General features: G+C 40.3%; 1 protein-coding gene across 1 annotated transcript in view; it reads left to right on the forward strand.

Moving 5' to 3' along the window:
* Window positions 1-24,454, forward strand: part of NOTCH2 (notch receptor 2) — a 194,797-nt gene that overhangs the window by 119,367 nt on the left and 50,976 nt on the right. Inside the window, exons 6-13 of the mRNA XM_024119792.2 lie at window positions 7,246-7,479; window positions 8,823-8,978; window positions 9,518-9,706; window positions 10,650-10,763; window positions 11,571-11,684; window positions 13,374-13,607; window positions 17,330-17,440; window positions 23,734-23,926. Of these exons, the coding sequence (XP_023975560.1) occupies window positions 7,246-7,479; window positions 8,823-8,978; window positions 9,518-9,706; window positions 10,650-10,763; window positions 11,571-11,684; window positions 13,374-13,607; window positions 17,330-17,440; window positions 23,734-23,926 (1,345 nt within the window). The remainder of the gene's footprint in view (window positions 1-7,245; window positions 7,480-8,822; window positions 8,979-9,517; window positions 9,707-10,649; window positions 10,764-11,570; window positions 11,685-13,373; window positions 13,608-17,329; window positions 17,441-23,733; window positions 23,927-24,454) is intronic.

Here is a 24,454-nt window from a genome sequence, read left to right on the forward strand (position 1 = left end):
CTTGCAGCTCATAAAATGGTGTCTGTTTAGTGGTCCTAAGCTCGCATGGCTAGAACCTGATGCTTGGGAGGCTCAGATCATAGTTTCCATTTCGGTACAGTCCTGTTGGGTTCACTCTGTTATATTTTCTGACACAGGCACTTCCCATAGTCTTACTTATTCATCCTTTGCTTTTAAGACCATAGGACGGTGCAATAAGAAAAGATCATTATGAAAGTGACCCCACTCCTACAAAATCAATACCACGTACTTATTTTTCTTTTTTTAAATAAATTTAATTTTTATTGAAGTATAGTAGATTTACAGTGTTGTGTTAATTTCTGCTGTACAGCAAAGTGATTCAGTCATATGTATGTATACATTCTTTTAAAAATTCTTTTCCATTATGGTTTATCATAGGATAATTGAATATAATTCCCTGTGCTATACAGTAAGACCTTGTTGTTTATCCATCCTATATATAATAGTTTGCATCTGCTAACCGCAGACTCCCTTCCCCACCCCCCTCCCCCTTGGCAACCACAAGTCTGTTCTCTGTGTGAGTGTGTTTCTGTTTTGTAGATAGGTTCATTTGTGTCATATTTTATTTATTTATTTTTAATCAAAGTATAGTTGATTTGCAGTATTGTTTTAGTTTCAGGCGTACAGCATGGTGACTCAGTTATATATATATATATATATATATATATATGTATATATATATATATATATATATTCTTCTTCAGATTCTCTTCCCTTACAGGTTATTACAAAATATTGAGTACAGTTCTTTGTGCCATACAGTAGGTCCTTGACATCACTAATTATTAGAGGAACGCAAGTCAAAACAACAGTGAGCTACCACCTCACACCAGTTGGAATGGCTGTCATCAAAAAGTCTACGTATAATAAATGCTGGGGAGGGTATGGAGAAAAGGGAACCCTCCTACACTGTTGGTGGGAACGTAAATTGGTACAGCCACTGTGGAGAACAGTATGAAGGTTCCTTAAAAAACTAAAAATAGAGCTACCATATGATCCTGCAATCCCACTCCTGGCCATATATCCAGAGAAAACCGTAATTCGAAAAGACACATGCACCCCAATGTTCGTTGCAGGGCTATTTACAATAGCCAAGACATGGAAGCAACCTAAGTGTCCATCGACAGATGAATGGATAAAGAAGATGTGGTACATATATACAATGGGATATTACTCAACCATAGGAAAGATTAAAATAATGCCATTTGCAGCAACATGGATGGACCTAGAGATTATCATACTAAGTGAAGTAAGTCAGACAGGGAAAGACAAATATCATATGATATCAATTTTATGTAGGAACTAAAAAAAGATAGAAATGAACTTATTTACAAAACAGACATAGAAAACAAACTTAAGGTTACCAAAGGGAAAGGGGGGTGGGGGGAGGGATAAATTAGGAGGCTGGATTAACATATATACACTACTATATATAAAATAGCATACTTGTTCTTAGTAGTATTGTCTTCATTTGTAGGCACTGCTTAGGCATCTTGCTCTTCCCATATGTTTCTCAACCCTGCCCGTTCCCTCAACAGTCATTTTGAAGACTAACTTGAAGTGTTGTGATCTCACACCCCAATGTCCTTTTCAGCACTTGATTTCTGTTTTTAATTTTGTCTATTTCTAATTCTTCTTCCAACTAGCTGTGTAAATGTGGACAAGTCACTGTACCTCTCTGGTCCTAGTTTTGTCTGTAAAATGAGCACATTAGGTTGAATCTAAGGTCTATTTCACCACTGACGCTAAGTGTCTGGTACATGTAAACCGAGGTGAATGGCCAACAAAGTCCTTGCTCTCATGGAGCTTATAGTCTAACAGAGACAGAGACTGCAAAACACAAATGAATATAAAATTATACCATTTGATAAATGACAAGACAGACTGAATGGAGTAGGTGCAATGAAGGAGAAAAATGAGGAGTGTGAGCTTGGAAGTCTACTTAAATTATAAGGAAGGTCAAGGTATGAAATATTAATTAGCCATATGAATAAGAGGAAGAAGGATATTTGAGGTGAAGAGAACAGGATATGCAGAGGCTCTGAGGTAGGAAAGTTTCTTGGAGATCTACTAGAAGGGCTGGGTCCACTGTCTGAGGTCATTCAGCTTTTCCCACTACTCCATGGAAAGAAAGCGTCAGCCTGGGCTGGAGGAAGAAGGCTTGCTCAGGTTGGTAGGGTTAGGTCTTGAAGACGTCAAAAACTTGCCTAACTGAGCTTTGTGCAACATATTTTGGGAGTCCACCAGCAGAGTTTGTGTGCTGACACATGCTGAGACTTGTTTGGATTGAAGGTGTAGTAGCTAGGTAGGGCATGGAAAGAACGCAACTCTTGCTTTTCACCAGAGGCTTTTATATGCTAGGTAGCTCCTAACTTAGTGCTTTCTCCTTCTCTCCCTACTAAAAGAAAGTCATTTGCTTTTAGTCCCTCCTGTATTCTACTGGCAGGCTAATGTTCACATGCAACTTTGATCATACCTTCCCCCACCTGAGAGCCTACAATAACTTCCCTTTGCTTGTTTTATCAAGTTCAGAATTCATATTAGAATTCAAAGCCTCAAATGGTCTCCAGCCTTTTCTCATTTCAAACCCCAACTAAGAATAGACTCCAGTCATTTTGACGTCTTCAAGACCTAACCCTACCAACCTGAGTAAGCCTTCTTCCTCCAGCCCAGGCTGACGCTTTCTTTCCATGGAGTAGTGGGAAAAGCTGAATGACCTCAGACAGTGGACCCAGCCCTTCTAGTAGATCTCCAAGAAACTTTCCTATTTCAATACTTAGTGACTTTTTGTCTTTATTCATTTCTACCAAGGGTCTTCTTTCATTGTCTCATGCTTCCATGCCTTCTCTATGTGCTTTAAGACCCTAGGATCAGGGACTTAGTCTGTAGATCTTGTGGATCAAACCCAGGGCTGGATAGTTAACTGTGCTGCAGTAGAAAGAACAGTAGTTTTAGAGTCAAATTGATCTGAGTTTGAATGATAGTGCTCTGACTTACCAGTTTATGACTCTGGGCGGGGATGGTGGGGTTGGTGGTTACCTAACCTTTCTGAGCCTCACGTTTCTTTTTTTTTTTTTAACATATTTATTGGAGTATAATTGCTGTACAATGGTGTGTTAGTTTCTGCTTTACAACAAAGTGAATCAGTTATACATGTACATATGTTCCCATATCTCTTCCCTCTTGTGTCTCCCTCCCTTTCCCCCTCCCCATATCCTCAAGTCCATGCTCTAGTAAGTCTGTGTTTTATTCCCGTCCTACCCCTAGTCTCTTCATGACATTTTTTTTAATTAGATTCCACATATGTGTGTTAGCATACGGTATTTGTTTTTCTCCTTCTGACTTACTTCACTCTGTATGACAGACTCCAGGTCCATCCACCTCGCTACAAATAACTCAATTTCGTTTCTTTTTATGGCTGAGTAATATTCCATTGTATATATGTGCCACATCTTCTTTGTCCATTCATTTGTTTCTTATTTTTAGGCTTCTGCATTGGTTTCCTCCTTTGCCAAGAGGGGTGGTGACATGAAGGAAGTGCAGTATGTTGGCAGACTTTCCACTGGGAACTTTGGAACAAGCAATTTAGTGGCACCCTGGTTACTGTTTTTATATTCTGAATGTAATGACTGGTTGCTAGAATTGGAATGAGGAAAACATTCTGGCATAAATATGCCTGGGAAGGGTTTTGTTCTGGAGAAATGTGCCTGAACCTTAGAGAAAAATGATCCATTCTATAAAAGATTATTTATAAGCCAGTATTCTCTTGACTCTGTAGATTTGATTTCTCTAATAGTATCTAACACCAAACACCGAAGGTATTTGACGAAGGTACCTAACCTTCAAAAATCAACCTCATTAGAAAAACAGTCAACTGTACTCAAAAACTACATTTGATTTTTGGACAGTAATTTGAAGTCATAATTCTTCCCAGTAATTTGATGGTGCAAGTCATGATTTTAATCTTCACCTTTCCTGTCCTGTCTCCTTCCCCATTCCTTTGTGTGCTTGGGAAAACTGAGATGCACAGAGATTATTTTGATATGGTGAGATTCACACCTCAAGTCTTTGTTACGAATTTGAGAGTCAGCAGCTCTAGTTTAAATCCCAGCTCTCCTGCACTCCCTGCCTCACAACAGGCAAGTTATTTTACTTCTCTGAGCCCATTTCCTCAACTATAAATGAGATAATGATTGTGACAACTTAAGCACAATGCCTGGTTCATAGTATGCAATCAGTGACTCTTGGTTTCCTTTACCAAGAGAACAAAATTTTCATTCCAAGCATTGTTTCATTAACCTAGTCTGTCTTACTACAATATTTAAGTGTCTGGGTATTATAATGCATGCAAAATACATATGAGATGTTTTAAAATCACAGTGTCTTATACTCAGAATTATCACAGAGCCAATAAGAAAGAAAAATAACATCCAAATTTCTCACATTCAGCAAGTCAGTTTGGTTTGACGATAGCACAGTATTTGAGTCCTAAGTGTTAGAGACAAGACTCTCAGTAATTTCCAGGTTACAGAAACTCTTCACCTGCTTCTTGGTTATGTTTTCATTTCTAAATCCCACCTGCATCTTAATTACACACCTGTCTTTAATCAGAGGTGGCATTTCTGCCAATAAAGTAGGGGAGCAAAGCTTTCTACACTAAATGACATCGTCTACCCTGGGGAAATGATTGCTCCTGCACTCACTCACTCACTCATTCGCTCACTCACTTTGTATTAGTTAATGCTGCAGGTTGCAATTGACAGATCCCCATCTGAAATTAGGGAAACCTGTTGGAAGGGACATCTCTCAGAATGGCTGTGCTCTTGAATGGACTTTTGAAGAGTCGGTCTTTGGGAACAATTGGAATCAGTAACTTGAATGCCACCAGATTCTATTTTTCTTTTCTGTGTACTTCTGATTCACTGTTATCATTTTTGTGTAGACTGGTCATGTTATTCTTTTGGTCCATGTGGTAGAGGGTCTCTAGTCCAAAAGTTTGGAAAAGAGACACAGTGACAGTTTGTATAAGATGCCCATCCTGGATCAGTCAGCTGTGACCAGGAAGGCATGCATGATCATGTAAAGATATGATGGCTCCTTCAAGAATTATATGGATGAAGTGGGGTGAGGAGAGCAGCACAGAAGCAGGGTCCTGAGCACAGAGTTCCAGAGATGCCCACACACCCATTCTGCCATCTTAGGTAGAGGGATATTAGCTGGGAATACAAAAAATATTCCTGAACTGAGGTTGCTTGCAGCCAAGTGATGGGAGATTGCTGTGCAATCAAAGAAGTGCAATAGAATGATGTTGGTTCTGTAATAATGGATGTATAGGTTAGATAGGAGTAAAGAATAGGTTGTCAGGTTGGATCAGACACAACTAGCTTCTGTTAGCTGTGATGGCTACATAGTTGGGCACTTTGCAGACTCTGAAAATACTTGAGCCAAGTTGAATTGTTATCTGGGGACTAGGTATAGCCTTGGCATTTTCTGAGTATAAAAGTCCTGTGCTTTGTCATTAAGAGGCCTCTTCATCAGAGTGCCTTTTTGAGTTATTCAGTGAGTTTTTTACAGAGAAAGAATTAAGGACACCTTGAGGTTTTTTGGGTTTTAGCCACTTGTCATGTTCTGTTTTAGAGAATTCATGTGATCTGAATATTCATTCCCTTTGGTACCTCCTTAAACTGGTATTAAAAGACCTCTGGGGCTTCCCTGGTGGTGCAGTGGTTGAGAGTCCGCCTGCCGATGCAGGGGACACGGGTTCATGCCCCAGTCCGGGAAGGTCCCACATGCCACGGAGCGGCTGGGCCTGTGAGCCATGGCTGCTGAGCCTGTGCGTCCGGAGCCTGTGCTCCGCAACGGGCGAGGCCACAACAGTGAGAGGCCCGTGTACTGCAAAACAAACAAACAAACAAACAACAACAACAAAAAGACCTCTGATAAGAAAGATTCATCAGTTTGTTTTACAACTCAGGTGGCCTGGCACTAAATTTGCTAATCACAAATTCCTTGCTTATAAGTCGATTGTCACTGGGTCTAAGAGCCTTTACCATAGTCCCCCATCCCTGCTCTCATAGTGACCTGCAGTCCATTCAGAAGTGGTCTTATTATCATCCTTCAGTTTGCTTTTTGAGGCAGAACAAACTGATCCTTTTCCATCTTCTATTACATTAGGTCGACTTCCCACATCTTATTCCACTAATCCAGTATTTGCTCCAGTCTCATCATCTTGGCTTTGCCTTTCACATTCATATTTTACCATGGCTCTTATTGTCCTTAGTTCCTTAATTTCTTCTCTCTACCCTTGCTTGCCCTTACCATTATTATTTTTTATTATTATTAATTTATTTATTTTATTTATTTTTGGCTCTGTTGGGTCTTCGTTTCTGTGCGAGGGCTTTCTCTAGTTGCGGCAAGCGGGGACCACTCTTCATCGCAGTGCGCGGGCCTCTCACTATCGCGGCCTCTCTTGTTGCGGAGCACAGGCTCCAGACGCGCAGGCTCAGTAGTTGTGGCTCACGGGCCTAGTTGCTCCGCGGCATGTGGGATCTTCCCAGACCAGGGCTCGAACCCGTGTCTCCTGCATTGGCAGGCAGATTCTCAACTACTGCGCCACCAGGGAAGCCCTACAATTATTTTTAATTAAACCTTTTATTTTGAGATAATTATAGTTTCACGCAAAGTTATAAGAATTAACAGAAAGATGCTGTTTACCCATAACCAAGTCTTCCCCAATGGTAACATCATCTTGCAAAACTACTATCCAGCATCATAAACAGGATGTTGATATTGACATGGTCAAGATATAGAACAGTAGCCCTAAAGCTTTGATTTTTAGGTTGCTTCTCATTATTCTTGTCCTTACTCATCTCTTAGACTCTTCTCTCCTTTCTCTTCTCACTTATGTATTCATTGTCCCAGGGATTTAACCAAATCAGATTTAAGGATCTTGTAAGACTCAATTTTCTCTTTGATAGGTTGGCTAGATTTCATGGTGTCAGTTTCTAGGGATGGCAACTTTCATTCTCTAAATTATTTGCCTGGAATAACTCTATGGATGTCTCAATGTGGCCTTAAAATTCATGTGAGGACGTGGTCTGCTGTGAGTTAATTTTGCCTCAATTTCAGGCAGGTCACATGAGGGTGAAGAGTGTGTGGGGGCTGGTATGGGACTAATCCTCTGAGACTGAAGAGCCCTAATCAAAGGCACTTTTCCACCCAAAGGACAGTTCTGCACAGAGGATGTGGATGAGTGCCTGCTGCAACCCAATGCCTGTCAAAACGGGGGCACCTGTACCAACCGCAATGGGGGCTATGGCTGTGTGTGCGTTAATGGCTGGAGTGGAGATGACTGCAGTGAGAACATTGATGACTGCGCCTTCGCCTCCTGCACTCCAGGCTCCACCTGCATTGATCGTGTGGCCTCCTTCTCTTGCATGTGCCCAGAAGGAAAGGCAGGTAAGGCCAGCGGAAGAACAGAGCTGGAAATGAGGGAAAGGGCTGGTGAGCAATCGGGATTTCTGCCTCCTTCTCTTTCATCCCTTTCGGGGTATGTCCTTTTAATTTCCATCTGTAGGAACGTGCCTCTCAAAGCTGTTCTTCTGGAAATGTAATTGCTAGCCAAAGTGCTGTGAAATTAGTCTTCTTCCTTAGGACTTTTGGCTCTCAACTCTGGGTACCTCAGTTTTTCATCCCCCCAAAATGAAAGTTAGCAACTATTGCCTTGGGAACATCTATAGCCCTCCTTAAGATTTTAAGCTGAAAGACAACTCCGAAATTAAGATGAATTTCTCAGAAATTAAGACAAAATTACTCACAAATGGATGTAGGCAGTTAATTTTAAGAAGAAATAACCTATTTACTGAGAAAAAGTTGGCAAGAGGGAAACAATTAAGTGCATTCCAGCTCTCCATATTGTCCTCTAAGGGAAGGTTTTTACCAACTGCAAAGTTAATATTGCTCTAGACTTTCAGTTTAACAGCTTCTGGTTCTAGGAATAGAGCAGTGAAGGGAGGAATGTGATGGAAGGAGATTGCTTAGTGAGAGAACTTTGTGCCTAGCAGTTTTGAAATGTTCTTATATCTATGCCTTTCCAAAAGCCCCACCTCCAGCTTTGTAGAAGAAGCCTTAGTCACCTCTTCTTAAGCTAATTTCAGACTGGAAAATCCAGTTCCCATGTGAACTATGCAGAACATGGGGCCTAGTAATATCTTCAGAGTCCTGAGGGCACTTGAGCCAGGAATGTTGACACTATTAAAAAGCTGCCCAAGTATAGGCTGATGATGTTCAGCTGGTTTTTTCTTCTGAGGCTAGTGAAATGCAAGTGGCCCCAAGATCATCAGGTAGCATGATCTTGGGAAAGTAGGTTGCCTAATAAAATATAAGATGTATGTAATGTTTGGGACATATAGTAAATAATTATTTGTTGTTTCTCTGAAATTCAGATTGAACTGGGAGTCCTCTATTTTTATTTGTTAAACATGACAGCACAATGGGAAGTGTATCTCCCTTTTCCTGTCTCCATCATCTAACCATCTCACTTTATGGCCTCACTTTATCTACCCTTGGGGAGGGGTCCAGCTAAGGGCTCAGGGTCAGAGTATCAGGGTTGTGTGCAGAAGCTCCTTGCTTTGCTGCTGGCTGCAGCATGTCCCTAAGATTGGGTCAGGAAATTGCCTCTAAATCTTCATATTGGATTTTGATGTGCCAGTCATAAGGTTTTCCCTCCTCCATGAAAGAGAAAACTGTTCCCCAAGTAAGGGACATTTTCTCTTTCTTCTCCTTACTCCACCCTGTGACAGGTCTCTTATGTCATCTGGATGATGCATGCATCAGCAACCCCTGCCACAAGGGGGCACTGTGTGATACCAACCCTCTGAATGGGCAGTATATTTGCACCTGTCCACAAGGCTACAAAGGGGGTGACTGTACAGAAGACGTGGATGAGTGTGCCATGGGTGAGTACACAGAACCTTTCCGATTCCTCATGGTGTCTGTCGAGCTCAGAAGCATTTAAGCTGAAGTGCATTTTACTCTACGAGCATGTTTCACCCAAACCTCAGATCTCACCTGTTATATGCCCACTGTTCACAGCTAACCTTTCAGTGTAACCATATATTCTATTCTGGGAATTGAAATATATAGAAGGTTTGTACTTGACTCTTAACATAAAGCCCTACCTTAGTGACAGTTTGGACATAAGAACAGTAGGGACTCACAAGAGTTGAGGTTGTCCTAGTTTTTCTTTTCTTTCCTTGTTTCCTCCCTTCCTCCCTTCCTACCTTCCCTCCCTCCCTCCCTCCTTCCTTTCTTCATCTTGTTTATGTATTTACTTACTTTCTTATTGATTGATTGATTAGAAGAAAATAGGAAATTGAGAACCAGATTATTAAAGACCTGGCCCTAATGCTAATAATCTGACCCACTTCTGTAGTCCACATTTGTGGAAACTCCATCAAGTGCTCTGATCCTGGTGATTGGTGCTTGTGTCTTCCAGCCAATAGCAATCCTTGTGAGCATGCGGGAAAATGTGTGAACACAGATGGTGCCTTCCACTGTGAGTGTCTGAAGGGCTATGCAGGGCCTCGTTGCGAGATGGACATCAATGAGTGCCATTCAGACCCCTGCAAGAATGATGCCACCTGTCTGGATAAGATTGGAGGCTTCACATGTCTGTGCATGCCAGGTACATGGGCCATCAGTGTGTGGGATCTAGACAGGAGGCACTGCACTGTGCTTCTCTTAGGCAGAGCACTCAGTATAGCGTGGCAATTCCATAAGCTCTGTTACTATTTAATCCCCCGCCAAGGGGACCCTTAAGGAGTAAGGCCATCTTAGAATTCTTAGGGCTATGAAAAGCAATCCCATTATGTCGAAACCCAGATACATGTGAGAGAAAAATTCAGAAGATTTTAAAAATGCAAGTATACTTTGATTTAATAAAGGATTTATCATAAAAATTCTTTACATAGCAGGCTTTCCTTATCCCCTGATATGTTACAAATAGCATACCATTCCATTTATAGAAAATAATTTTACCCATAATTTTGTATAGGAACTTGCCATTTATCTCATAGTGAGATACACATGCTTTGTTATACTCTGGAACTCTTCTGCAGAGACCATTGCTTGAATCCTCAGACAGCACAGCTAAACCCAGCTTAAAAATGACGGCTGCCAGTGGCTGCTTTGCCTGATTGAGGGTGCTGGCCTCTCTAGCCTTGGCAGGCCTTCCTGACCTTGACTTGCATCCTGAGAGCAACAGCATCTCTGACTCAGCTGGTCTTTCGGAACTTGGACTGGGGACCCTGTGGGCCTGGCACTGTCCTGAAAGCAAAGCCTGGACTGATCAGAGAATGTGGTTCAGTCTTTGTTGGCATGCTAGGTCTTACCAAGGTCTCTGGAGGTGACCTCTTCCTCCTCTCCACAGAGACATGGATATCCTAGAATATTCCCCTGTCTGGCTGATGCTTACAGTGACTGTTTCCAATCATAGCAGAGTCTTCTTTTCCCTCTGCAGAAATGTTCATACTCATAGAGGATATAGTCATCTTTGCAACTTTGTGCTTTCTTGGCTAGAACACGCCTTTGTCTTTTTCTAAGCCACTTGTGTGGTCCATTTTGTTCAGGTTTCAAAGGTGTGCATTGTGAATTGGAGATAAATGAATGTCAGAGCAACCCTTGCGTGAACAATGGGCAGTGTGTGGATAAAGTCAATCGCTTCCAGTGTCTGTGTCCGCCTGGTAAGTGCCCACCAGCTGCCCCTGTTTTCTTTGAAAGCACAAAGCTGACTGGCCACAGGGAAGGGAGGAGGGAGAGAACGTGTGTGGGCTGTACATGAGGAAGTCATTAAAGTGAGTGCTTCAGGATAGGAGTGTGTGTGTACAGAAATGGGGGATTTGTTTCAGCTAGTGTATCTTCCAAATCCTTTGTGGCCAGAAGTCCAAGTCTATTCTGAATGGCCCATGACCTCTCTGTCTGTGTGTACATTGGGGAAATTTCATACCTCCCGGAAGCCTTAGTTCTAGGTTATTCAGGATTTTATTTTTTCCTGTGGGTCATATTCTTGAAACCTTTCTGTGAGATGATTATTTTTAGACATTTCACCTATGGGTACAGAAACAGCACAGGGCAATTCTTTCCAGAGAACGCTGTGTCTCTCCTTTTGCTCCCCAAAGCTGTTGTTGAAGACATGCTAAATTTTCTGCCAGAGTCTATAACCTCTCTTGTTTCTTTAGAGAGGAGGTCCCAGTTCTTCTGAAGCTACATTCACTTATTAGGGGGCTCTGCCTATAACCATTCAGTCCCTACTCTAACTAGAAGTGAAATCGGTGCTGGGAAGAAAAAGGGAGAGAGACACACAGGTACCTCTGATGTCCTGAGCCTCACCCAGTTATCCTAGTTACCTGTTGGGGAGAATAATTCTACATTTGCTGACCCATGGGTATAAACCCTGCCAATAACAACCCAGTTCTCTTTGGGCATCATTCTCATAGTAAGGAAAACATAGGATAATCCTTTGACTTGTGTCATCGCTGTACCCTTTTCAGGTTTCACTGGGCCAGTTTGCCAGATTGATATTGATGACTGTTCCAGTACTCCATGTCTGAATGGGGCAAAGTGTATAGATCACCCAAATGGTTATGAATGCCAGTGCGCCACAGGTAAGAATTTTTCACTTCTTATTCCCCTGGTAGGTCTGCCTGAACAAAACAGGAGACCATCCTCTTCTAGCTGCCCTGCCAGGCCAGTCCACTAACATGGGCTGCTCTGGGTTTAGAAAGAGCTTCTTCCAAGCCTCTTTCTTGCTGCTCTCACTGTTTCCTCTACAACCCCCGCCTCCTTCACCACAATCATGGCCTGGCCTGGACATTTCCATTCGGTGCCCCTGTCCTTCTTGGGCAGATTTTGGCAATGGTAAGTTTCCAGCTGGCTTGACCTACTCCTTTGGAAAAGGGAAGAGTTCCAGTTGAAAGCTATTTTTCACTGGGGCTTCTCAGCAGGAGACCTGTCTCTGTGTTTCTTGAGGCAAGTGATCGAACAAAGGCCCAGAAATCTGGGGGCAGTGGTGTGCAAGTGCAGAGGTTTTCTGCATAAAAGATGACTGATGCTTTGAGAGTTGGATGTGTATTTGAACAGGGGAGGGAGCTCTGTCTGGGAAAGTTTGGGTCCTCTTTCCTGACTTCTGCTACTAGGGTCAAAAAGAATGTTTACAAATATTCTACATTTCTGATCTGTGGCGACATTTCTAATTTGGGAGTGGATTTGAATAAGCCAAATGTCCCTTATTACACATTTGCTTTTGCACAGACCATCATTGTGTAGAAGAGGACTAGAAATTAGTAGAAAAGGTGAATTCCCATTTTCTTTTTTCATGTGACTGTTTAAGAAAGGAGGTATGATGTAATTCAAGATATTTTTTCTTATTTTAGAAGATGGATTCTTAAAGGATTTTAAGCATCATGTGCATAATTTTTTTTGTGATCGCAGAAAAGCAAACTAAGTCATAACAATAAACACAGAGAATTACTATTTCAGTAGAATTGGAACATTACCACTTATTAGGCCTACTTAGAGAGGGCCCTGTCAGATGATCCACTTAATTTTCTTCTCTTTTCACGAACGTTTGTCTCTGGTTGGAGAGGTTTCAGGTTTTGTCTTCCTCTGGCCAGATTATGCTTGTGGAGAATAACCTTCCCTGGAGAGAATTTACAAACCTTGAACTCATGTTTAAACGGGAGGAGAGCCCTCCTAGAGTCTTTTAAAAGGATTTAATGTTGAATAAAGAAACTTTTATTTGTCCCTTTTCTTTTAACCGTCATAACTTGTTCATTCATTTTATTTAACAAGTATTTATTAAAAACTTACTGTATGTGCATAGATCCCTGGGAGGTTGAGAGGAACAGAGAAAAGTTCTCTGTCCTCTCAGGTCAGAATTGGGAAGATAAGGTACATGAAACCATTAATATAGTACCTGTATATGCACTTGAGTTTGGGAGGAAAGGAATATAGAGGTAAATATATTAAGGAAAAATATTGAGAGCTATTCCCCACTGAAGTCCAATATTAAATGAAGATGCAGTTAAAGCGTCTCTGCAATGAAATTATTGATTATTTAGAAAAAGCTATTTGAATTCTAAAATCTGACTTGAAAAACTTTATTTTAAGCAAAACTCTCTAGGCTTGCCTTATAAATCAATGCAAATAGTCAGTTTCAACTGCTCATTGCTTTTTGCAATATGCATTGTTTAAGACTCGGGATGTGTAGGATAAGTGGATGCTGGCTACATTTATGTTCAAGTATGCAATGTCTGCCTTGGTTTTTAAGCATCTTTGGTACAATTTCTTCCAAGGATTCACTGGTGTGTTGTGTGAGGAGAACATCGACAACTGTGACCCTGATCCTTGCCACCATGGCCAGTGTCAGGATGGGATTGATTCCTACACCTGCATCTGCAATCCAGGGTACATGGGCGCCATCTGCAGCGACCAGATAGATGAATGTTACAGCGGCCCTTGCTTGAATGAGGGTCGCTGCATCGACCTGGTAAATGGTTACCAGTGCAACTGCCAGCCAGGCACATCAGGTAAGCCCACACTGTATTTCCTTTGGAGTGTTCACTGTTTTTCAGACACAATTTACGCAGATGTCTCAGACTTTCTTGGCATATGCTTAGATACCTAAAAAATAGTCTTGATTCTGAGAAGCTCAGCCAAAGCCACAGCCAGAAATGTCTCAGAGACAGATGGCTCTAGCCAGTAGAGAAATTACAGACAATAGCTTTGCAAAGCTGATGACTTTGTGTATGTGTTTTTCATTAAAAGGAGGCACAGCACTTCAAAAAATGGAAAATATTATTTAAAATTGAAAGCCATCTTGCCTTTGTGGCTTGATTTGATTGTCTTTTTTTCTTTAACCTCCACCTCAATCAGATTAATGAAGTTGGTCCTCCCTCTCTCCCTCCAGCTCTTCCAATAGTTTTTCCTCTGTTTCAGAGTCCAGTATTTTTAATGTGACACTTTTCTCCTGATAATTTTTCTCTGGTGGGCCTTGGCCATTTGGGGGAGGAATCTAAAGGAGAGGAGAGACTTTGCAACACGTTCCCTTGTCAGTCAGAATGCAGAGGTGCCATTTCCCATCCCAAGTTCCTTGCTGTTTCCTGACTCCAGTTGAATGACTGCTTGTTAGTCGTGAGGGCATGCTGCTCCTTGCTGGGGAAATGTTGAATTGTTTTCTCAGGCAGCAGCATTTCATAGGTTTCAGTAGATCCTGTTTTATTTATTCGAGAAATAATTACGGTCACAACTGTGGTTAATGGACAGAGAAGTTCTGTGTCTCCAATCAAAGGAAAATGTATTAGTGGAAGATTAACTAGTGTGTGCCTTTGTTAGAAGGGAACCTGCCAATACGAGGAGTGATTTATTGAGAACTCATTTTCCATTTAAGGAAAATGGCCTATGTAGGGGGCAGAGGTGGGGGAGGAGGTTAGTTGCCCTCATTTCATCTTGTTATTTCCAAATCCATTTCTTCAAACTTGTCAAAGGCCTGGTCTTCATCCAGGAACTCGTACATGCCAAGTTTGAAAACAAAGTCCTTTTTGAGTTGCTCAAGCATACGAGAAACATCCCATGCCTTCTCAGTTGAAAATGCCTTCCCCCTCCCCACGTTTAGATAACTCACTAAAAGAGCTGAATAGATCTTTGTGAAACCTTCCAAAAGCAATTTGCTTCCGGGCTGGTCCCCCGACATGAGAAATTGCAGTACGAAAAGAAATTTGAGAGATTTACAAGCAATTGAATGGATGCCTTTAGAATGGTGGGGCTCTTTTAGGCTTTGCTGTCATTCCCGTTACAACAAATGTACTGGACACCTGGGTGAGTGGTAGGCTGGCAAGCACTTTGTTTTCTCTGGGATTATATCATTATGCCAGGTTGGGTCAGATGTGTTCCCTGGGGAGGAGAGGGAAGTCAAGGTGAAAGTAGCTGTCAGTGAGAAAGGCAAGCAGTGAATATCAGTGGTGTGCAGGCAGCGTAGAGAAGGAAGGCCCTGGTTCTCTCAGAAAACTGCCAAATCCATTCCTGTGGCTGTTTGGAGAATTAAAGCAAAGAGATGCAGGCAGCATAAAGAGATCTTGGCCTGTAATGGGTGGAGAAAGACCTGGCATGTACCAGGAGCCTGGGTGAAAGGATTCATTCAATCAATCATTATGAATAGACTCTCGAGTTCTAGAATAAGAATCCACAACCCATTCATAATATACTCTGAGTTGGTAGGTTGGGGTTTGGATGGGTGTGTGGATAGAGGGATGCTTTACAATTTGCTGGTTATAATTGTGGTTTCTCACTCACTAAGCACTTAAAGTGCAATACACTACCCAGAATCACTTTCGATGCCTTTTGATCACTTTTGATGCCTTTGATACCTGTGATCTTAAGTGAGTTTTTTGGGGTTTCAAGTCACAGAAACCACCTTGACTAGCTAAAAGAATCATCAACAAACAAGCAAACAACAACTACAAAACAGACAAGCAGAAAGAATTTTGTGAAAGCACACAGAAGTATCTTACAGATGCCAAGTGAGAATTGAACAATGAGGCTTTGGGGGGATGAGCAGGAAGTAAGGGCCACATGCAGACCATAGGTCACCCAGTTCATGCTCCAACGTCTCAGTGAGATAATCTCATTGGCCCAGCTTGAGCTGGGTGTCTCTTCCTGCTAGAATGAAACATGGATTTGGGGGCAGAGTCACATTGGACCTCCATGGCTGTTTGGGGCCTGCCTTGGTCCATTGTGAGTAAATGGGGGTTGTCAAACAAGGGCTAGACACATCTCCTAAAGGTATCCATTTGTAATCAAGGAATATTGAAGCCTTGCCTCATCTGTGGCTAGTAAGGCAGTATAGCCTCATGAATCACAGAATGACCAGTATGGTGTGATGAAGTATATGGAATCCAGAGAGCTGGGTTCACGTCCTAACTGTGCTGATGCAATTGTGCAGGTTCGTGATAAAATGGGTGTAACACAACTTGATTTGGCAGTGGAGTGAGGAGAATAAAGTTATGGAATGTAGGAGGCAAGAGTACTTGGCTCATGATAATGGCTCAACAAATTGTTAATATAGTAATTATTATCAATAAATATTAATATAAAGTGTGAGTGAATAAAAACTATGGCATTTTGTTGTGGACGTTTCGTTTATTAGTTTATGTCCTAATTATCAGGCTTTATTTTTAGACTTTTTAAACTACCAAGATATTCTTCTACTATGATACCCAACCACATCACTAAATTCATGTTAAATAAATAATGAAATGTCATGAGTAGTTTTAGAGAATAATGGTAACAATAATGATTGGTGTGTCTCTACTATTTAGTTACCCATATCTACAATTAAACCTTCCTAAACAGAGCCAAACTCTACCATTCTTCTGAGGAACAGACCAGGAGAAAGGCAGCATACCCCAGGAGGAAGTTACCAGACTCTTTATCCTGCACTTTAGCCCATCACAGGGACAGTCAGTATCAAGCTTATAGTAGTAGATACAAGTTCCAAAATTCTAATTTTCATGTGAAAGCTTAAATTTTATCTTTGGAGCACAGTACTGTCACAGTTGTTTTCCTTGAAATGGCAGGTTTATTTCTCTCACTTAAAGTTTGCTACATACTTAGGTATGAATAGCCCTGGTTTGTCTGTCAGTTGTTCTTTCAATTAAAATGGGATTCTTTGAAAAAAGCAACTGTTTCAATTCAGTACTCAATCACACAACTGCTTTTCCTGGAGACAGCTCTGAACGTTGACATGCCACAGAATTGCTTTATGAATATTTTCTATTTCATCACCTAGAACAGTAGAGGTATACTCAAGGGTCAAGGTATAATCAAATTATAAAGTTAATAATTTTGACAGCTTCACCAAAGTCATTCTTAAGTGAAACTATCTTTTTGTTTGTTTGTTTTAACTGAGTACATGGAGGTGAGGAATAAAAAGACCACTAGTACAATTTGGTGCCACTGCCTTGATTCCTGTTAAGATGCCAGCAGTCCTACCCCCATTGCTTTTGCATCATTAGTGCAAATCCCAACACAATGAAAACAACAAATGGTGACTTAGTATGGTTAATATAATCATTTTGACCTCATGATGCCCCTGATGGGGCCTGGAGGACGGCACTTTGAAAACTGCTACTTTCCTGTATTCAGGGTTGGCTGGATACTCTTTAGATTTCTTAACACCTGGCATCACAGGCAGAGATCTTTGGTATTTTCTGTGCTAATATTGCATGGTTTCTCTTTGCTTTCATCTTTGCAGGTGTTAATTGTGAAATCAATTTTGATGACTGTGCAAGTAGCCCTTGTGTCCATGGAGTCTGCATGGATGGCGTTAATCGTTATAGCTGCGTCTGCTCACCAGGATTTACAGGTAATGCTCCTTTTTGTTGGGTGACTCCTCCTTCAGCCCCATCACTTTGGGAAAAGGGCATCTAAAGGAAAATTACTTTTCAAATATTTCCTATTACTTTGTCTCTTGGAAAGTTAGAAGTTTGTTTCTGTGCTTCTCTGGCCCAGTTTTCTACTTACAGGGCTTCCCTAAACTGTAACATGAAACTTTTCATTAGTTAGGGTTTTTAGGCCATGTGTTTATAACTACCTGAAAAGAATTTCTTTTCAGAGTTGAATTACATAGCTTTCAAAGCCACCCTTATTTTTCTACACTTAGTAGTGAATACCTTCTGTAAAGGCTGGGGCAAGGTAAAATTCTATGAAAACACTAAATGCTTTTTTCTGAGTACTTCCTCTTATGGGGGATTGTTGGGTAAGGCCAAAACTTGGGAGGATCAAACTATTTTTGGCTAGCACAGAGAGATTTTTTTTCTCTCTAGGAGGAAGAAGGTAAGTGACTAAAGTAAAACTGGTTATAATTCTTCTTCAATTATAAGCAGCTAGAACATTTATACACACACCATGTGTGCACACGCACAAACTCACATGCATCTTCTCTTTTACCTCTTTTGTTGCTAATAAGATTACCTTTTATCTTTTACCCTCCTGATCAAAAAGTGCTAGAGGTTACTGAGCCTCTACTGAAGGCTTTTACTGACACATCCATTTGTTAATGGCACCATCAGCGAGCATATAATGTGCCTGTCCCATCCTTTCTAGACAATGCCACATAGAAGCAGGCACTTACATAATGATGTTACCATTTAATAAATACCATGTGGTCATTTGAAACAAATGTGAGAAACTTCCCATGGAGTTCTTTAAACTATGATGTCAAAAGGCCATCAGAGCCAAGTGAAGAGATACCTCTTGCTTGCCGGAAACTTACCTCTCTCTGTACTTCACAAGCCTTTGCACTGCTTGGTGTGATTGTGGACATGAGAGAGGAATGTTTATGGCCCACATGGGTCACCGTAATCTCTGTTCAATGGAGGATAACTCAGAAGACAGGTGTGGTGAAACCTCTTATATCTAGTGCCCAGCACTGCTGGTATAGCCAGACATACTTCTGTGTCCTGAAACGTGTTACTCCAACATTAAGTGACAGCCAACTGAATACACAAAAATTCCTGCTAGATAGAATGACATATGCATTTTTCAAGGCCTTATTTTGAGCTAGGCATTAAATTAAGTGCCTAACCTCATTGAATTGTCACTGCTATTATTATTTCTACAGTATTGATGAGAAACCCAGAGCTCAAGAGAGCTTAAGTAACAGTACTAGTGCACTGTGGCCAGCATTCCACCCCAGGGGGTCCTACTCTAGAGTCCATACTAATTCCCACTTCACTGGACAACCTAAGTAGGTGCCTGCTGTGGTTTCTTTTTACATATGTAAGCCTTAGACTGGTCTTAAATTTTTTGGAAATGTCAGTGAATCATATGTTCTCTCTTTTTAACATTTAGAAAATCAGGAAGGTCAAAGAGGGAGGACATAGGCTAAAAATATTCTAAAATAAACTTAAGGTGTAGCATGAAACTGCATAACCAAGAAATGGAATGTTTTGGTTACTGGGTGGTACCCTGTTCTTGGAATAGTTTTCTACGGCTGTTTTTCCTATTTGTTTTTTTAAGTCAGTTGCTGAAAATATCAGAGACAACTGTGATATATACTCATGACCTGTAAATATGAGGTGTTTTAGTCTTGCCTTTGTTTTATTTTAATACTACTATCTTTTAATTACAATTTTAATAACAGCTTGAACAGATTTAAGGGAGTTTTTTTTTAAGACTAAATTCTCTGTTCTCTGCAGACCTCTGTATACTAAATGATTCAATAGGAAAAGTAAGAAATCATGTGGGACTCCTATAATACTTTCCAGTTTTATAAACTACTTTTTCAGTTTCACCTTGATGTCCATTATTTTGCTGACTTCTTATAACAGTCCATGAAAGTACATAGGTTGGATATGAAACCAAAAGCACAGGTAACAAAAACTAAAATAAACAAATGGGACTACATTAAACTAATGAGCTTCTGCACAACAAAGGAAACAATAAGTTGAAAAGGCAACCTACAGAGTGGGAGAAAATATATGCAAACAATATATCTGATAAGGGGTTAATATCCAAAATATACGAAGAACTCATACAACTCAATAGTAAAGAAGCAATTAAAAATTGGGCAAATAACAAGAAAAAGAATTCTGTAACTATGTATGGTGATAGATGTTAACTAGACTTATTGTGATGATCATTTTTCAATATATGCAAATATCAAATCATTATGTTGTACACCTGAAACTAATATAATGTTCTATGTCAATAATACCTCAATTAAAAATGAAAAGACATTAGCCAGGAGTAGCTATACCCAGTTTTGGAAAATATTATTGGAAAATACCCAGTAATTTCCAGATAGAGGATATTGGCAGTGTTCACTCTAATTCTCAGAGCTGCACGATTTAGCCACAGACTGATTGTATTTTTAACTTGTAAATCATTATTTGTAGTTTGAAATCCAGTATCATCTGAAACAGGTGAGGTTCTGAAAGCTTTACAATCTACCAAACGCTAGTGATTTTCAAATAGCATTTGAAAGGCTAATCATGAGTAGCTACCAATATAGCTAATCCTCATTAAAATGTCATTATATAACTATATAAAATCACCAAAATACAATTTAAAAAATAAATACGAGGTTTACAGTCTTGTCTCTCTCTAAATCTCTTACAGTATTTTCTAATCAGGAGTAAGGTGTATAAATGTTTATAAATGATAAATGTTGAACATGCAATTGCTTTTGGTTCTCCAGCCCTTAGTCAAGAGAATAATGGCATATCCTGAACAGGCGCATTGCTAAGCACAAGGAGTGAGGAGCATTGAGTTGTGGCAAAGGTGGTAGAAAATAAGATCATGCCTTTAACAAGATTTAGAGTATGATCCGGAACCCAGACTGCATTCATCAGAAACCTTCAAAAAATGTATAAATGATGAAGGAAAACAAATGTTTAGAATCAGGGGGAAAAATGGGCAAAGGACCTTCTGTTTCCAAAGAAGACAGGTACATGAAAAGATGCTCAACATCACTAATCATCAGGGAAATGAAAAAACCATAGTGAGATAATCACCTCACACCTGAAAGAATGTCTGTTCTCAAAAAAATAAGAGAGAACAGGTGTTGGCAATGATGTGGAAAAAAGGGAATTCTTATACACTGTTGATGGAAATGTAAAATGGTACAGTTATTATGGAAAAACAATATGGCAGTTATCAAAAAATTAAAAATTGAATTACCCTATGATCCAGGAATCCCACACTTGAGTATATGTCTGAAGGAAGTGAAATCAGTATTTCGAAGTGGTATCTGCACACTCATGTTCATAGCAACATTATTCACAGTAGCCAAGATAGCGAAACAACTTAAGTGTAAATCAATGGATGAACGGATAAAGAAGATATGTTGTGTATATACAATGCGATATTATTCAGCCGTGAGAGGGAAGGAAATCCTGACATTTGTGACAACATGAATGGAATTTGAGGACATTATGTTAAGTGAGATAAGTCAGACAGAGAAAGACAAGTACTATATGATATCTCTTATATGCGGAATATAAAAAAGCCAAACTTATAAAACCAGAGAGTAGAATGGTGTTTACCAGGGCCTGGACTGGGGGGTAGGGGATTGGGGAGATATTGTTTAAGGGTACAAATTTGCAACTAGTAGATAAATAAGTTCTAGAGATAAAATGCATAGCATAGTGATTATAGTCAACAGTACTGCATTATAAACTTCAAAATTGCTAAGAGAGTGGATATTAATTGTTTTCACCCCAAAAAGAAATGATAGTTATGTGAAGTGATAGAGGTGTTAGCTAACTCTGTGGTGGTAATCATATTGCAATATATAAAATATATCAAACTAGCACATTGTATACCTTAAACTTACACAATGTTATATGTCAGTTATGTCTTAATTTAAACATTAACAAAACACAAAAAGCAGAGAGGGAGGTTTTATTATCCTCATTTAACAAATAAGGCAATTGAAAGTTAGAGCTTGATGTGTCCATGGTCTTAGCTAGTGAGTCACACTGCTAGGACTGTGAGTTCCCAGAAGGCAGGGACCTCCCTAATTATCTTTTTAGCCAGCATTTTCTAAAACAGTGTCTAGCACAGAGGGAACACTTAGAAAATGTTGCTGAATGAATGACCAGAATCACATATGGAACTTCTGACATCCAACACCAGACTCTCGAGTCTGGACTATACCATGCTTTCATTCATTAAATACTAATTTTGGGGGCACCTGCCTACAAGATAAGAAACACTGGTTAATTTCTCATTCAGTAGTTACTGAGCCCAACAAGGCACATAGCCTTGTGCTGGATGTTTCTGATGCTGGAGTTTCTAACGCTACTTTAAGCATGGGACCTTGCTAGTGAAGCAGCTGTCAGTCCATCAAGTAGACTGCACAAAGAGGCACTTAACCCTCTCAGCTAAAGATGACTTGAAAATTGATTCTGCAAAGAGCTTTAAAAGCAAATGAAGGAAATGTGAGAGGAGTGACTTCTGAGAAGATTCTTCCCAAAAAGACAGAAAATGAAAAGGCTTTTTCCTCTCATTCTCCACTGGATTGCAGGCTGAGGATAGTGCTACAGTTGAAGAGTTCTGGCTCTTATCTTGGTGCCAGTGGCAAACACCAAAAAAAAAATCAGAGGTTAAAGCTAAGAAAGTAGTATTTTAAAATAAGTTATTAATAAAACACTTAAGAGGAAAATAGCAATTACTACCAGCTTATGGGTTTTTACCTCAAGAACCACCAATAATGGTTTAGAGAGCAGTGGAGGGTGAAAAAATGTTAATACCCATACTTTAAAGGGGTGTGTATCTATTTCATTTGGAATTTCCTGTTCTAAATGCAGGGTTGCTCTTTCTTAAATGAAAATGCCTGTTTTTATCTAAATCAGAAAATTGTCTTCTTAGAAATTTATAAATTCCTTCATAGCAGTTGCTTGTTGCCACTCATTTACAGAATTATGGGTTATTTTAAAATTTTATATCATTTTGGAATATATAGTTAAATCTCATTTATTCAAAACTTCACAAAGCAAAACTCTTACATAACTGGTATACTTTATTCCACTTAAAGAAATAAATGTGAAGGTTATAGCAGACATCTTTTCAAAGTGCAGTCTTGGATATGTTTTAGAGGAAGAACATATTCAGTTCAATTTCATATATTCTGAACATTTACATTATTATTTGATGATAAACTACTAATAATTGTCTACATCAGAGTTTCTCAAAATGTAGTATTTGAATCACCTACATTATTTAAAATGTGGTTTGGGGGCTCTAAGGATCTTTTAAAACAAGTACTTTTGCACATTAAAGTTTGAGAACCACTGGTCTAGATTGAGAGACCCTGGATGGTTTTCTCAATGATCAGAGAACAATAAAATTATGCTTAGAATACTCTTCTTCCTGAGGCAGAAGATGGATTAATACAACTCTAAAAGTGAAAGTAAAAGGCTTTTCTTTTTAACCAATTTAATCATTAAATTAATAGTCTACTCACGAAACATTCCTGTTAATTGAGATTTACCATATATGGAAATGTAAGAGATTGACTAACTGAAATAATGAATGCAGTAAACCAGCTGAAAGCAGTGATAAGGAAAGCTTCTTTGAGAGTACTCCAAACAGCAACAAGAGGAGCAGCCAACTTTGGTAACATCTGATGTTCTCTTTTTGAATCCTTGTAAAGTTTCCCCATTTCTAAGATGGAGTGAAGAAATACATGTCAAAACACTACAACACTGTTCCAGCATTTTGTTAACTTTATTATCAAAGCACAGTGCCCTTTGCTCCTTCCTTGCATGGCACTAAGTGCTGTTGGATGTCTTATTCCTTAAGTCTTTTTTTTTTTTTTGCGGTGTGCGGGCCTCTCACTGTTGTGGCCTCTCCCGTTGCGGAGCACAGGCTCCGGACGCACAGGCTCAGCGGCCACGGCTCACGGGCCTAGCCGCTCCGCGGCATGTGGGATCTTCCCAGACCGGGGCACGAACCCATGTCCCCTGCATCGGCAGGCGGACTCTCAACCACACTGCGCCACCAGGGAAGCCGCTATTCCTTAAGTCTTGACATGCGGTGCCCAAGGCATCTTATAGCCTATGAAGATGAAGGTATCAACACAATAGATCTCATAGTTATGTGTCTATTCCCTAAGCATTTTGTATTTGACAAAAACTGTCTCCCTCTCTACAGGGCAGAGATGTAACATTGACATTGATGAGTGTGCCTCCAATCCCTGTCGTAAGGGTGCAACATGTATCAACGATGTGAACGGTTTCCGCTGTATATGCCCTGAGGGACCCCATCATCCCAGCTGCTACTCACAGGTGAACGAGTGCCTGAGCAATCCCTGTGTCCATGGAAACTGTACTGGGGGTCTCAGTGGGTGAGTAGCTGTCATGTATTAATAGTTTCTTATTGACTTGTGTCAAGCCAGTTGAGTTTTAGTATTGGCCATACCCTGTAGAAGTCAGTCAGGACTTGAGCTGAGACTTCGCTGAAGATTTTGGTAGTCTGCGTCATAGTCTTCCAAATCGCCACTTCTTCTCTACCTTCTGTGACTGAGTAGGTAGAAAATAAGGAGGAATGTCTCTTTCCTCATGTGGGTAGTCAGCCCATGGGAGGAATCCAGGGCAATTTTATGAGTCTTTGGCAATTGCACTTTCAGTACTTATTGCAAGATTGAGTTCTGAGGGATGTTCTATTTGATTTTCCCCCCGGCTTAAAAAAAAGCCCAACTCTGTTCTATCACGGTACCAGTGGGTGCCACTGAAGTAGATCTGGTCTCAGCTAACTTTAGACATGGCCCTGATGAAATGTTCACAGTTTGCAAGCCCCTGAGAGTTGTGTAATGTGTTGGTAAATAATTTTCTAGAATCACAGAGTGTGATGTTAGGTTCCATGAGATAGTCGT

The sequence above is a fragment of the Physeter macrocephalus genome, chromosome 4 (genome assembly GCF_002837175.3).
Source record: "Physeter macrocephalus isolate SW-GA chromosome 4, ASM283717v5, whole genome shotgun sequence".
Classification (NCBI taxonomy): domain Eukaryota; kingdom Metazoa; phylum Chordata; class Mammalia; order Artiodactyla; family Physeteridae; genus Physeter; species Physeter macrocephalus.